Raw genomic sequence first — 14776 nt, forward strand, 5'->3', positions numbered from 1 at the left:
CCCTGGGCGCTGCCACCCACTGAGCCTGGAGGTCCCCGAGCTGCATGGGCACCCCCAGCGCTGCTCCCTACGGGGCCACCCCGCAGGGCAGGACGAGGGGCTGGGTGGCTGCGTCCCCGTCCCCGTGCCGAGGTGACCTTTGGATGGGGAAGGTGTGCCGAGGTCTGCGGGCCAGAACGCGTGGTGGGAGGCGTGGGGCCGGGGGTGGCCCCCATGCCGGGGCGGTGTCACTGGGGGGTGCTGGGGGCTTTGGGGAGAGGCTGTGGGACGAAGCTCGTTGGGGTGGTGAGGATGCCTGGGCCGTGCTCCGGGGCCTGCACAGCCCTCCGGTGCTGCTCGTGCAGCAGGGCCGGATCCTGCAAGGTGCTGGGCACCCCTGGCCGGCCCATGGGGGTGCAGCCAGCAGCCACCCAGAGCTCCCCCAGCCCCTCCAGGATAGCTCGCACAGCTGACCCTGGTTAACGTGACTGACCCTGCAGCCCGGGGGACCTCGGTGTTCCCGTCCTGCCACCAGCTCGCTGCCGCCCTGGGGGGTCGTGCCTCAGTTTCCCCACCCGAGACAGAAGCAGATGGCCGAGGACACCCGTGTGCATGTTGGTCACTGCGTGGCCTCCCCACAGTTCGCTACGCACAGGCCCGGAGCCTCGCAGCACCCCGGGCTTCGGCGGGGGCACCGCGGCCGACGGGGGCCGTCGGGGGGCTCTGCGGGGAGGAAAGGGAAGGGGGAAGCGGGGCCGGGCCAAGCTCAAAAGCAGCGGGGCTTGGAGAACACTTCAGCCGCGCCGCTGGTGTAGTGGTATCATGCAAGATTCCCATTCTTGCGACCCGGGTTCGATTCCCGGGCGGCGCAGGAAACTTTTCTACTGGCTTTCTTTATAAATCTCGACGGAATTCGCTTTTCACCTTTTAACGTAAAACCGCGGCTTTTTGCCACGTTCCGGGGCCGGGACAGCGGCGGGGCGGCTGTCGGTGTGTTTTTTATCATTATTATTATTATTATTATTTATTTTTTTATTTTTTTATTTCTGGGGGTGTGAGAGGAAGAAGGAGGGAGGCAGCTGCCGTGCGGGGCGGGCTGGGAGCTGTAGTCCTGTGCCCTGCGACTACACTCCCCAGCGTGCCGTGCCGCCCCGTGCCGCCCCGAGCCGCCCCGTGCCGCGCCCCCCCCGTCCAACCATGCTGGCGCCGGCGGCGGCGGAGCGGAACAAGGGCCCGATCCTGGCGGTGCTGCGGGAGTACGCGGGGCCCGGCGCCGTGCGGGTGCTGGAGGTGGGGGCGGGCGCGGGGCTGCACGCCGCGCACTGCGCCCGGGCGCTGCCGCACGCCCGCTGGCTGCCCTCCGACGTGGAGCCGCGGGCGCTGCGCAGGTGAGCGGGGCCGGCGGCTCCGGGCTGCCCGGGTGCGGGGGGGGGGGCGCAGCGGGAACCGAGCCGGGGCCGAACCCGTCCCCCCCCCGCCGGGGTCTCCAGCCGGGAGCGTTTGTTTCTGGGCGGCTCCCGGAGAGGCCCGTGCGACGGCGGGGGGATGCGGGGGGCATCGCGTCCCGCTGCCCAGCGGCACCGCCGGGAACCCCGACGGTGCCGCCAGCCCCCTCGACGAACCTTAAGCCCCCCAGGAGCCGCCAGCCCCCGGTTGTTCGCGCTTCGGGGCTGCGTGCGGGACCCCGCCGCGACCAAATGCCCGTTCCAGGCATTGCAGCGCAGGACGGGCTCGGTTTTCCATTGGCGAAACCAAAATAAATGCGGGCTCTTAAGCGGGGAGGAATTCCCCAACAGCAAATAACTCCCTTCCAGCAGCCTGGTGCAGAGGGGCAGAAATAGCCGCCGGGGCAGGGGGGCGCAGCCCGCGTCCTTGCCACCCGTCCCCCCCCCCCCGCCGGGAGCGGCCCCGAGCACCCACCGCCCTGGTTAAAAACACTCCCCGGGCTGGGGCAGAGGTTCAGCGCGGGGCCTCACCGCCGTGCGGCACTCACAGCCCTGCTCTGGTCGCATCTCCGCGTCCAGACCGATTTTCAGAGCCAGGACGGAGGGGTTTGAGGGGTTGTGCTGCTTGCCCTGAGCCCTCTGGGTTCGGGGCAGGAGGGGGCAGTGCTGGGACCTGGGAGCAGGTTCTAGACGGTTTCTTTGGGATTTTTTTAGTGTGTTGCTTAAAGTCAAGTTTGCAGGAGGCTGGGAGCCGTTGCGCTTGTGGTGCTGCACGGGCTGGGAAACTCCTGCTCTCCAAAGCAGGAATGTGATGGAGGATCTCTGGATGTGAGCATCTCTGGATGTGAGCAGAGGCAAGGCTCATGCGGTGCCCCGTCACCCCGCAGCCCCCGAAGCACCAGGCTCCTTGCCTTGTACAGAGAGCAAAGCTAGTGCCCCCCTTCCTTCTGGGTTGTGAGCACAGCCTTATTACTAGACATCAGAGACTCCACCTGGGAGATGCTGCCAGCAGCCCGGGCGGGTGGGCTTCAGGTGCTGGTGCGGGGAGGCGCTGGGGCTGACAGGGGGGGTTGTGCCCGCAGCATCGCTGCCTACGCAGAGGCCATGCAGGTGCCCAACATGCTGCCGCCCATCTACCTGGACGTCTCGCAGGGCTGGGAGACCTGGGGGGGCACCCAGCCCGCCACCCTGGACCTCATCGTCAGCATCAACATGATGCACATCTCGGAGCTGCGGTGCACGGAGGTGAGCGGCGCCCGGCACCCCTGGGGGCGTGGGGGGCTCGGGTGCAGCTCCTTGTATTTCCTGGGGGGCTTGGGGCGACGGCTGCGGTGCCCAGGGTTGGGAAATCAGCTGTGGGGTGTCCCTGGTGTTCTGAGCTGGCCCCTGCCTCTTTCTTTCCCCAGGGGCTGTTCAAGGGTGCCGGGGTGCTGCTGAAGCCTGGAGGCGTGCTCTTCACCTACGGGGTGCGTGCTGCTCCAAGTGTCGGGTGGGAGCATGGCGGTGGGATGAGGGGAGGCCCTGGGGATGCTGGAGCTCCTGCTGGGGGGCAGAGGCGAGGATTCCCTGGGCTGGGAAAAGGGGGGCTCAAGTTAAGGGGGGGCGGATCAATCTTCTGGGGAATGCTGTGAGCCCTGGATGGGGCTCTGCAGAGGAGCAGGGCAGAGGCTGGGAGCCCTGCAGTGGGTGGCAGCATCTGTGTGGCTCCTTCCAGGGCCGTGTCCCTTCTTGCTTGGCCTCTGCGTGCCAGGGACAGGGACAGGGACTGGGGATTCCAGCAGGGAGCCACGGCTCGAGCCCACAGCTCCGGCTTTGTGTCCCGGCAGCCGTACGCTGTGGATGGCCAGATCAGTCCCCAGAGCAACGTGGACTTTGACCGCAGCCTGAGGCAGAGGTAGGAGGGGGAAGCCAGGGGCTCGGGGTCCAAGCAGCCTGCCTGGGGCTGCCGGTGGCCCTGCCCGTGCTGCCCGCCCTGCTGGCACTGCCCACCACGTGCTGGAGGAGGGAGCTCCCTCCGAGTGTGATCCCTCGGGAAAAGACCTAAAGCAGGGGCTCGGGGGAGCCCCCACACTGCGGGGCACCCCTGGGAGATGGGGTCCTTCTGGGGGTGAGGTGTCTGCCTGCCCATCCGTCTGCCTCACCGGTGCCTCCCTTCCCGGCAGCAACCCCGCCTGGGGCCTTCGGGACACGGCGCTGCTGCGGCAGCTGGCTGAGGCCAACGGGATGCGCCTGGAGAGGATGGTAGGTGCTGAGTCCCTGGGGGGGACGGTCCCCGTGCCGGTGCCCCCCCCCCGACCCCAGCTCTGTGCTTGCAGGTGGACATGCCGGCCAACAACAAGAGCCTCATCTTCCGCAAGCAGTAACCCGCCGCACCCTGCGGGCACCTCCCAGCACCGCTTTGCAAGGGGCCGGGCACGGCAGCGAGGGCGCAGCGCCATGGGTTGCCCTGCGCCGCCTGGGCTTGGCCGGAGGTCTCGGGTCCACCTCCTCTGGCTCCATCCCTGGGACTCCCTGGGTGGCGCAGCGGGCACAGCCTGGGAGGGGGCGCAGCACGGCCGGGCACAGGGGGCAGCTCTCTCCCAGTGCCGGTTTCCGTGTCTCTGGGCAGGCGCCGTGCCGAGGTGTGGGACCCCGTTCCCCACGTGGGACCACGCTGCTGCCCCCAATAAAGTCTGGGGGCCGTGCCCCACCAGCAGCTTCCCAAGAGCTCCAGCCCGGCCGCCGCGCGCTGTCCCTCTGCCAGAGACACATTTGGGGTGGGGGCTCTCCCTCCATCACCACCCCCCAGCACCGAGGATGCGGGGCACCAGCCCCTGCCCAGAGCCAGCACGCAGCCGCGGAGCAGTGCAGAGCTCGAGGGCATCACGCTGCACCCGAGGCTTCGGTGCTGCGGGAAGGTTGTCGTGGGTGGGGGTCTGGGCAGACCCCTCTGCAACCCAGCCCAGTCTTTTATTGCTGCTGCCCAGGCTGGGGGTACATGGGGAGGGCATGCGGACAGATAAATTACAGGGGAGGGAGCTACAAAATGGTGATAACTGCTAAATAAAAGCTGCGGGCTTGGCTGTGCTGTCCCGCCCCAGGGGTCTGCAGCCCCTGCGTCTGCACATCCCGGCTCGCCCCTAGTCCTGGAAGCGGTTGAGGAGGTCGCAGGTTTTCTTCTCCATCAGCTCGTAGATCTTCTTCACCCGCTTGTCGTTGGCTGCCCGGACGTAGCTGCTGGGGTCCAGCGTGGCCATGCCGTCATGCACCTCGCCCATGATGATGAGCGGCCCGTCCTCGGCCGTCATGTTGGGGCAGGGGCAGCTCCAGTCCATGTCGGTCAGGGTCACCTCCAGGTACTTGATGTTGAAGAACTTGAGGCCCATCTTCTCATCCTTGAGGACGTCCTCGAGGGCGAAGCGGGCGATGCCAGAGTCCTGGTCCTCGACGATCTCCATCAGCCGCCCCACGATGGCGAAGTCGCTGCGGCAGAGGCTCAGCACCATCTTGCTCTTGAGGCGGCAGGCCTTGCACTGCAGGCTCTTGGGGAAGGGGCATACGTCCTCGCAGGTCTCCTTGCTGTCGAAGTTGTTGTTGTTGCCCTCGCAGCCGCCGTAGACGAAGGAGTGGCACTGCTTCAGCAGGTGGTTGTAGGCCCAGCGGGGCTCCCAGTTCTGGCAGGGGCCCTGCACCATGGGCAGCAGGCAGGTGGGCCGGGCGCTGCCCAGGCAGGCGGCACGGCATTCCTCGTACGTCTCAAAGTGGTTCCTGTTGGCACCGCAGCCGCCGTAGCGGAAGGTGAGGCAGGAGCCCTGCTTGGCGTCGAAGTGCCAGCGCACCTCCAGGGCCTCGCAGCGGCGCCGGTCGGGCTCCTTCAGGCACTCGGCGCTGGGGAAGGGCTGGGGGCTGCTGGCCCGCGGGGCCCCCCCGGGCTCCCGCTTGAGCACCGAGAGCGGGAAGTCGGCGCGCAGCAGCCCGGCGGCGTTCCTGGCCGTGCAGGTGTAGATGCCGGCGTCCTCTTGGCGGGCGTTGTAGATGACCAGCTGCCCGATGTTGGTGACCACCACGTTGCCGTACATCTGGTCCGGCCGCATGATGAAGTTCTCGGCCCGGTCGCTCTGCTTCTCCCAGGTGATGTCGGGCCGCGGGCGGCCGCTGACGTCGCAGCGGAAGCTGACGGTGCCGCCGGCGCGCACCGACTGGTGGAAGGGGTTGCTGTAGAGGGCGGGGGGCACCGGCACCTCGGGGCCGACACCCGGCGTGGGCCGCGCCGTCGTCTCCCGCGGCACGGGGCTGGTGTCGGGCCAGGTGAAGATGTACTTGCAGGGCACGGTGGTGAGGCGCGTGCCACGGAGGCACGCCTCGGCGTCCATGTAGCACTTGTTGTAGTAGGTGAGGCCGTCGGAGGCGCAGGTGAAGTTGGGCTCCTTCTCGCAGCGGTCCTTGCACTTGCAGACGGGCTGCCCGTCCCAGATGTCGCAGTCGGAGCCCTGCTGCGCGCAGACGAAGCTCTCGCACGAGGGCCCGCGCCCCAGCTCCAGTGCCGGCAGGCTGCCGTCGGCAAAGCGGGCGGCCACGCAGCTGCGCAGCCCGCAGACGTTGGTGCAGCACTTCTCGAAGCCCTCGCAGTCCTGGCCGGGAAGGGAGGGGAAGAGAAGGGAGGGGAGAGGGGGTCAGCGCCGTGCCACAGCTGCGGGGATGCTCCACCACCAGAGAGCCTCCATCATTGCTGGGCTCCTCTGGGTGTTGGGTCTGAGCCGGACCTTCCCTGCACAGCTGTGTGTCCCCAGACCCAGGTTGACTTCAGCCCCCCTTGGGGTGGTGGGGGTGAGGCAAAGACAGCCCCCACTGCACAGCGGTGCCAGGCCGTGGGGCAGCGCGGTCACCCCGTGAGGACCTGCCACTGCGGCTGCACGGAGAGGGGACGCGGCACTGTCCCCACCACGCTGCTCTGCGGCTCGGGGAGCCTGTGAGGTTTGGGTGGCCGAGGGGAGGCAGAACTCATTGCAGTGATGGACTGCAGCGTGGTCGCTTCCCTGGACGGGCAGCACTGGGCTACTGGGAAAACGGAGGGGCTTGGTGGGGGGAGCAGTCCCAACGCACCCACACCCCTTGGCTCAGCAACGGCCCCACAACCAGGCGGGAGCATCCTGGAGGTGTATGAGGCCAGGGGGAGGTCGTGGACATGGCGAGTGGCTGGGAGCGGGACATGATGGGGCAATAAGCCGTGGCTTTGCCTGCTGCATGGCTTGGGAACAGCCCCAGGGCACCGCTCGTGCACGGCAGGGTGAAGTCGCAGAGGGGCTGAGCACGCAGGGCACCGCGTCCATCGGCTGCAGCCTCTGGCGCTGGAACCGGCCATCCCGACGCACTGGGAACCAGCACCCCCTGGGCACAGCCCGGCCCCACGGGTGCTTCCGAGCAGCCGGGTGCAGCACCAGCCCCAAGCCCCAGCAGCACCCAAACCCGTCCCGTCCGTGCCCGCAGCCCCCACGCAGCCCCCACTCACCTGGTCGGCCTGGCACTCCCGCTCGCAGGTGCTCTGCGCGTCCACCCACAGGTTGGGGTTCAGCTGGTTGGGGCAGACCCCCAGGTGCCGCATCCTGGCCGGCTGCAGGCTCAGCCCTGCGGCGGCGGCGGCCAGCAAGGGCAGGAGCAGCGCCGCACGCATCGGCTCAGCCCTGCCCAGCTGCCGCCCGCCTGCGCGCGACCGGGGTCCCGGGCGGCCGAAACTCCGGCGAGGCATCTGGCTGCCCTGTGCCCTGCCGCGAGGCTTGGGACAAATCACATTGGATGGAAGGGAAAAATAATAAAAAATCAGAAGGAAGGCAGGGAGGACAAAGAGGAGGAGGAGATGAGGTCCGAACCGCTGCGGTTTAGCACGCCTGGAGCATGCTGTCTCTCCGGAGATGCTGCCCGGCACCTCCGTCCATGGCTGAGCGCTCAGGGTGATGGGGACAGCATCGCGCAGGGGTGGCTCTGCCTCACCGGTGTCCCCGTGCTGGCGGGGGGCTCACTCCATGCCTGGCACCCCAAAGCCGTGGCAGCGGCGGCAGGGCCAGGCTCCCGGCACGGCGGGAGCGGGCAGTGGGGCTGGGGTGCAGCCTGCGTGTGGGGCAGGGGTGGAAGGGGAGGACGGGAAGGTTGTAATCTGAATCCCCTCCCTTCTCACTGATGTTTCTGGGTGTTTGGAATGGAAAAGGCGCTGACCTCAGCCTCTAACCCCGTCTGAGCCGATCGACTGGGCAAACACAGGGGGGAGATCAAAGGCAGAATGCGGAAAGTCTCCAAAGAGAGAGAGTGAAAGGAGGGGAAAAAAATGCCCGGCCCATGGAGCCGAATTCCTGCAGGATGAGAAAACAGCCAGAGCCTGTTGTCTGCCCGCCGCGGCTCGGCCACCCCGGGTCTGCTGGCGGGGAAGCAGCCGCAGCCCCCAGCCCCACGGCACCGCCGGCCGGAGAGCCGGGCTGCAGCGACTGTGCTGTGGGGCTGGGGGGCTGCAGGCCCGGCTGGGGGCTGCTCTGGGACCCCCACCCCACGTCTGCCTTCTCTCGGCACCTGCGGGCTCCCCGAGCCCCCCATAAACCCACAGGTTTGTAGCCGGCCCTCCCTCCCCGCTCCAGCAACACCCGATGACGATTTGCAGCTGGGTTTTCATGCTCTGTATTTTTCTGATCTGGGGAGTGCCTGGGAGGCAGCGCCTGGCTGTGCCAGACCCCAGCCTGGGCTGCAATCCCACCTCAGCCTTGCACAGCACCTCCCGGAGCCGGCCCTAAGCTGGCAGGAGCCGGCCCTTGCTCCCAGCCAGATTCCCTTAATCCCCGCTGGAGACTGACCTGCAGCGGGAAGGGTCTCGGAGCGGCCCGGGGAGCATTAACTCCTGCAGCACTGGCAGAAGCCACAACCCGAGCCATGGCGCCTTTGACCTGGGAGCTGGATGAGCACCGAACCCCTGCAAGGCGGCCTCGCCTGGCGCAGGCAGAGCCGGGTGCGCTCCCTTCTTAGCTTTTCTGTTTTTTACCCCCGGCCCGTCGTAGTGCTGAGGGGTGACAAAACGTGCAAGTCAGCGCCTGGTCCAAGCTGTCCCCTGGGCATCACCCTGTCCCCCAGGCGCAGGGGGAGCTGGCACGGCCGCTGTCAGCCCCACACGTCCCAGCTGCAGACGCCCAAGGAGGAGCCATCGCCTCCTGCCCCAGGCCGGGCTCGCCCTGCACGGCCCCACTGCAGCAGCTCCCTCCCTGCAGCCCCTGCTTGGTGGTGCGGAGGGGTCAGGATCTGGCCGGGGGCAGATAACCCCACGGCTGAGCTGGCCTGGGGCGTGCAGGGGAGGTTGTGCTGCCCCGGGACACCAGTGGGGAGGCTGGCGAGAGATTTTGCAAACAGAGAATTGCATCAGAGCAGCCCGAGAGGCAGCCCAGCAGCATGGAGCCCCCTGCACCTCCTCGTACACAGCCACGGGGCTCTGTGTGGAGACCCCCCCAACCCCCCCATCCCCAAATCCCCTCACTCCAGCCAAGATGCAGCCACGTGGGCATCGCTACCTGGGGACGGGGCTCGAGAGCAGCCCCGGGGGCTCTCGGCTGCTTTGGGCCTTGCTGGGGGTGCCCCAGGTCCTTCGGAGGGTGCTGCTGCGGGGCAGAACGAGGAAATCCAGGCCCCAGCTTGTGTCCCTGTGTGGTTATGGCACTGAGAAGATCCCGGTGCTGAGGTTTGGGTCAGCTCCTGCACCGTTCCCAGCTCGGGAGCAGGGGGAGCAGCCGTGGGTCCCACTGAGGCACCTGGCAGCCCGAGGTGCCTCGTCCCGTCACCGAGATCAAAGCAGCGAGGCCAGGACAAAGGCCTGGGGGGGGCAGGGGGGTCTGCTCTCCGTGCTGGGCTCCCCTCATGTCCCAGATACCCGTGTGGACCTGTCCCCAAGGGTGTTTAACACAAGGCCCTGAAGCACAAGGTGGGAAGATGAGCTCCCTGCCACGCAGCCTCGGCACCAGCCAGCTCCCCTCCAGCCCCGTGCTCCTCCGGGACGGGCACCTCCAGCCCTCGCCTCCCCCGGCGGCGGTGCTGCTGCTGGTGCTTCAGGACAGGGTTGGCCAAGCGATCCTCCTGCCCCCTGGAACAAGCACGCGATAAACGTTCATCATCTAAAGGCTTGCTGCAATTGTAGCTTCATCTTCCAAACTCTGCACGCCAAGGTGTCCCAACACAAGGCCCTGAGCACAACTCCTGTGAGCAGTGGCTGAGGGCACCGGGGTGTTTGGTCTGGGGGAGGCTCAGGGCAGACCTCATTGCTCTACAACTGCCTGAAAGGAAGCTGTGGGGAGCTGGGGTTGGCCTCTTCTCACAGGTAACCAGTGACAGGACTAGAGGGAATGGCCTCAAGTTGTGCCAGGGGAGGTTCAGGTTGGAAATGAGGAGACATTTCTGCCCAGAAAGAGCGGTCAGGCCTTGGGACGGGTTGCCCAGGGAGGGGGTTCAAGGAAGGTTGGACGTGGTGCCTGGGGACGTGGTTCAGTGGGTGACATTGGTGGTAGGGGGTTGTTGGACTGGGTGATCCTGGAGGGCATTTCTGACCTGCACCGAGCAGCCCAGGTGCAGGCAGGCAAGCACTGCCTCCTCCCCACAGCCCCATGGAACAACCCCAGGGGCACAGCGGGACCGACCAGAGCCACCCTCAGTTCTGCGAGGTGGGGTTGGAGAAACCCAGCCAGCTACTGAAGACCTGAACCACGTCAGAGCAACCTTCTCCCTCCCCCCTTCTCCAGGGAGCGGGACCCAGCAGGACCCATTTAAGCTCCCTGCAGCCCTGTCCCCCAGGTTTAGGCTGCGAACGGCAGCTTCTGGCCCTGCTCCCCCCGCAGAGGGGCCGCTGCAGCAGGGCTGGCTCCTGCTGTCGGTTCCCCCACCTGAAGCCACCCACAGCCCTCGGCCAGACGGTGCTGATGAGGAGCAGTCGCTGCCAGAAGCCACCCGGAGAACAAAAAGGGCTCCGTGACTCTTCCCTGGCCAAGCTTTTACCTTAGCTAAGGGTTTTCCAGGCTGCAGACGCTATCTGATTTCCCCCCTTACTCCCTCCCGTCCCCAGCAATAATGACTTAAGCTGTTAAAACAAGCGTGGCCAGTCTGGTACGAAGTGGAAAATCTGATCCTGGGGAAGTGAGCAGGCAGGGGAAGAGGGAGGTCAAGGGGAGGTGGGCTGGGAGCAGGAGAGGATGGGGTGAGACGTTTCCTTCCAGCCCCAGAGCAAGCTGCTGGCTGTGGACTCCAGCACCCAGCTCCCACGCCCATGGGATCACTGCACAAACCCCCTCACACCACGGGGAAGGGGCCTTCCTCCAGCCCCCTACACCACTCGCCCCGTGGCAGGGTGGGCTCTGCTTTCTTAAAGCTACCCAGACTCAGCAATTGTGTGACAATGGAGCTTTTGAGGAGAACAATTTTAGCTTTTGCATGTACGGAACACGGCAAAACACCAGAACCAGCATTGTGGGTGCAAGATCCCCACCTCCCTAAAGGAAATCGGAGATTAATATCAGCTGCTGTTGCTGGGGGACGTGGAAGTGGCAATACACATGGGCATCACGAGCACGCCTGCTGCACGCCTGCTTTTGCCCAGCTTTGGGCAAAACCACCACTTTTTCCTTTACAGCTCTGCCCAGCCCCCTCCCCACCCCCCCAAAAAAAGGAACCCCGATAGAACTCCTCCACCTCCTGGTTGGCAGTTCAAAACAAAAAAGGCTTTAATTTATATAAAACAAAACCATGTATAATCAGTTGAACAACATTGACTGTACAAAGGAATAAAAAAATAAAAGGACAGTCCAAGAAAAAAAACAAAACACAACCCTCAGGAATGGTACAAGTGTTGGAGAGCAGCTAAAGACTAGTGTTGACATCAGATGCAAGAATCTCTTTTCCTTTTAAATTAAAAAAAAATAAAATAAATTGCTGAGCAAACGTCCCGGGTGAATCTTTTGTTCTCCCTCCAGACAGGATCTCTTGAACTTTACAGGATGAAAAAAAAATCAGCTCTGGGCAAAAGGCGCAGGAGGTGCCACACGTTATCAAAGCAAAACCAAGCAGAGGTACGTACAGTTTTTCTACACATGCAGCAGCTTTGTGACTTTGTGAAGGAAACCTTCGTGCCTCTCCGCCTCACGTGCCGGTGCCTGGCTGCTGCGGAGGCGAGAGGCCGCCTGCAGCCTGGCCCCGCACTGCCCAGGAGATGTTTTCCAGGAGAAGCTGCCTTCTGCAGCGCTGGGTTGCATCACCTGTTGGCCGTATATCCCCAGCCCGCCGGGCTGCTGAGCCAGCGATTGTCTTCTGCTGTGTGTTAAGTGATGGGAAACAGGTGCCAGCCATCCCAGACAGGTTCCAGAAATCCCCTGGACTCCGTGCCGAAATCGGCTGCAGCTTTGCTCCTGAGCCAAATCACCACTACAAAGGATTCTTCTCCCCCCTCTGCCTGGGGTTTAATTCTCTCCCCGCTCATTTGAGCTGGGCAATAAAGCACACCAGGGACAAGCCAAGAAACCCACCCCTGCGCGGGGTTTTGTTCCGCGGAGCGGGGAGGGGGAAGGCTCCTTCATCGCCCGGGGCAGAAGCGCTGCCCGCCCGCCTGCTGCTTGCACCAAGGGGGTCGTCAGCCTTGCAGAAACTGCCGCGGCTTCATCCTGCCCGTGCAAGGCGACAGGGAGCTTTGGGAGGAGAGGAGCACGCCGAGGCCTCGAGGAGTTGCTGACAACAGGAGGAAGATGGCAGCACTGCACCGCTGCTCTCCTCCGCAGAGACGAAGAGCAGTTCACTCTCTGCCACGGTGCTCACAATGCACACGTCCTGGCTGGCTGTAGGAATCTGCCAGCACAGCTCAGTACCGCTGCCAGGCCCTGCTCGTCTTCTGCAGAAAGGTCTAGGCGTGATTTTTAAGTTTCCAGGTGAATTTCCATCACAAACCTATACACTGCCAAGGGACTAAGCCAGGGATGCACATGCCTTTGTTTGACAGATCTTCTCCTGCACCACGCGCGTATCTCAAGCTCTTGCCACTGAGCCTGCACGTCCTCTAAAACCCAGGAGCAGTCCCACAGGGCAAAGCAGTTGGCTTTCCTCATCTCCTGCCGCAGCCAGGAGCCGAGCACGCTCACCACGGCGGGACGTGGAGGCCGGTGCCTGCTGCGCAAACTGCGTCCAGCTTCCACACCCAGCCACAGCCCCACTTCTGCTCCTTCACGCTCCAGCGGGAAGAGCTGCTTCTGCCCCTTCCCGCTTTCATCCAGGAGGAGCCACAGCAGCACGAGCTCAGGCAGGACGTCTTTGGGAAAGCAAAGCAAGAAAGCCAGGATTCAGGGCCAGTCCCACGGGGCGGCAATGCGAGGATTAAGGGGGTGCACACAGCGCACTGCGTCGCGGAGGCAGGACTCTGCTGCATTGCTCCCATTACAGGACAAAGTCGGCACCTTCCCGCTGCTTTAGGCTCGGTGCGTCCCCCCTCCGCTCCTCAGCCCCTGGTCTCTTCGCATCTTCTAACGTGCGCCTGATTGAGGCGTCGGTCGGTCGCCTGGGTGGGTTCAAGCCTCAGAGCTGCCTTTGTCCTGCTCGCTGAAAACAAAATCCAGCCCCGGGCCTCTGCTCTGCCCCCAGATCGATTCTAAATCCCACCCTGCCTCCAGCACTCAAGTTTTAGGGAACGATCAGAGCTAAGCAGCTTGGGGTACGTAACACACCAATTGTTCTCTCCTTCTGCACGTGTAGTATTTAAAAAACCCAGCATAAATCCTGGCAGCGATTGAAAGTCTCTTAAAGCATTTGTGTATTTCCATCTTCAAATCCTCCATTCTTCCCCTTTTGCTGACACTGGTAGAGTTAATCCCGTGCTTTTATTTACATGGCTGCATAAAATTTTCCCTGACTGCTTCTTAAAAAAAACCTTAAAAAACAAGTGATATATATATATGTATAATATTTACATAAATAAACGAAGAAGGCAAGCAGACTGCTTCCTTCAGCTTTCCAATTGGCCAACTCTTGCCTTTTTTCTTTTCTTTTTGGCAACAGCAGGTTAACATCCTGGTGAAAACGGTCACTAGTCCCCTGTCCCCATTTTCTTTACTACATCCAACAACCACTATTGCACCAGCAATCTGTTCAGGAGTCCAAGAGTTAAAGTTGCAGCACAGACTCTCCTTGCCCACTCCCTTAAGCCTCTCAATCTGCCATTAAATCCATTTCTCCATCGAAACTGGATGAGCTTTTTCCCCTTCCCCCCTCCCCAACCCGGCAGCTGCTGAATTTTCCACCCCAGGCCGAGAGGCAAAGCCCAAAGCATTCTTGGAGGGTCACTTGGCAGAGTCCTCTCCCCCCCCCCCACGGCCGGCACCACGCTTCACATGCGAAGCCAAACGTGAGCACATTCCCAACGCTTGCATGCGCCGTCAGAAAAGCAGCCGAGGCCCATCCGCAAGGATCCAGTCGCAAAGGGTGAAGTGTGCAAACATCTGTACATCGGTGGGTGGGTGCGGACACGTTCGAAGCTCACGGCGCCTCCATCCTGCTAAGAGATCTTGCAGTTGTTGCGCGAGCAGTTCTGTGGGGGGCTCTGGGGCGGCCGAATCGACTTGGATCTCTTCAGGCTGTTGCCTTTGCTGCTGCTCCCGCCGCCGCTGCTGGCCAAGGAGTACGACCGGCCGTGCATCATCACCGCGTTCATCCCGTTGGCCATCGAGAAGGATTTCAGGTGACTCTTGATGGTGACGGGCAGCGGCAGCTTGTCGATGAGGTGCACCGGGGTGCAGGAAACTATGGCTCGGCAGCACAGGTCCTGTAGGCTGAACACTGGTGGGAGAAAAGACCGCACAGTCAAGGTCCAAAAGACCTCAAGGGCTGCCTTCTTCAGCAGCCATTCCTTATGCTGTGCAGTTTTTGCTTATAAGGGGAGAAGAGCTAATAGTGACCGCATGGGAGCCCTGGACAGACAGCAGATTAGTCAGGGTAGGCGTGGGAATAAAGGCGCAGGTAGGCTCTGCCTCTGGAGGCCAGACCTTGCAGGAGGCCAGCTTTAGTGCCAACGCTGGGCTCAGGTGCTGCTACCCCTCCTCTGCACAGCGTGCTGGGCTGGCTCGTGCTGCTGCCAGACGCCTGGTTTTTCCCTGGGCAGCCCGAAGGGGAGGCCGGGGCAGGAGGCCACTGGGTTGACAAGCCCCAATGTAGGACAGTCTCGCTTGGGACCTATTTGGTGAGCAGCAGCCACGAGCTGCCTCTCTGCAGGGTGTCTGCAGCAGCAGGACCCCATCCAGCCAGGACAAGCTTCCCAGTGTCCTCGTAGCTCAGCGTAGCCACGTGAATCTGCCCTGGGAGGTCAGCTTGGATGGGATTTCCCAGCA

At 63.6% G+C, this 14776-nt stretch overlaps 3 protein-coding genes and 1 non-coding gene across 4 annotated transcripts in view; 2 read left to right on the forward strand and 2 right to left on the reverse strand.

Moving 5' to 3' along the window:
* The first annotated feature begins 779 nt into the window (after positions 1-779).
* On the forward strand, positions 780-850 carry TRNAG-CCC. Its single transcript has one exon. It is a non-coding gene; the product is annotated as a tRNA-Gly (tRNA).
* A 278-nt stretch (positions 851-1128) lies between these two features.
* On the forward strand, positions 1129-4484 carry METTL26 (methyltransferase like 26). Its single transcript, XM_035339438.1, has 6 exons — positions 1129-1367; positions 2507-2669; positions 2831-2890; positions 3251-3318; positions 3587-3665; positions 3740-4484. Exons 1-6 carry the CDS (start codon positions 1177-1179, stop codon positions 3785-3787), a joined length of 609 nt encoding a protein of 202 aa, XP_035195329.1. The 5' UTR covers positions 1129-1176; the 3' UTR covers positions 3788-4484.
* Positions 4485-4516: 32 nt separating this feature from the next.
* On the reverse strand, positions 4517-7615 carry WFIKKN1 (WAP, follistatin/kazal, immunoglobulin, kunitz and netrin domain containing 1). Its single transcript, XM_035339436.1, has 2 exons — positions 6913-7615; positions 4517-6034 (listed from the first exon to the last, which is right to left on the reverse strand). The coding sequence occupies exons 1-2, from the start codon at positions 7147-7149 to the stop codon at positions 4544-4546; spliced, it is 1728 nt and encodes a 575-aa protein (XP_035195327.1). The 5' UTR covers positions 7150-7615; the 3' UTR covers positions 4517-4543.
* A 3497-nt stretch (positions 7616-11112) lies between these two features.
* The window catches only part of RAB40C (RAB40C, member RAS oncogene family), a 32304-nt gene continuing 28640 nt past the window's right edge, over positions 11113-14776 (reverse strand). Inside the window, exon 6 of the mRNA XM_035339437.1 lies at positions 11113-14228. Within this exon, the coding sequence (XP_035195328.1) occupies positions 13948-14228 (281 nt within the window). The 3' untranslated portion in view covers positions 11113-13947. The remainder of the gene's footprint in view (positions 14229-14776) is intronic.

Source organism: Oxyura jamaicensis, chromosome 14, assembly GCF_011077185.1.
Source record: "Oxyura jamaicensis isolate SHBP4307 breed ruddy duck chromosome 14, BPBGC_Ojam_1.0, whole genome shotgun sequence".
Classification (NCBI taxonomy): Eukaryota; Metazoa; Chordata; class Aves; order Anseriformes; family Anatidae; genus Oxyura; species Oxyura jamaicensis.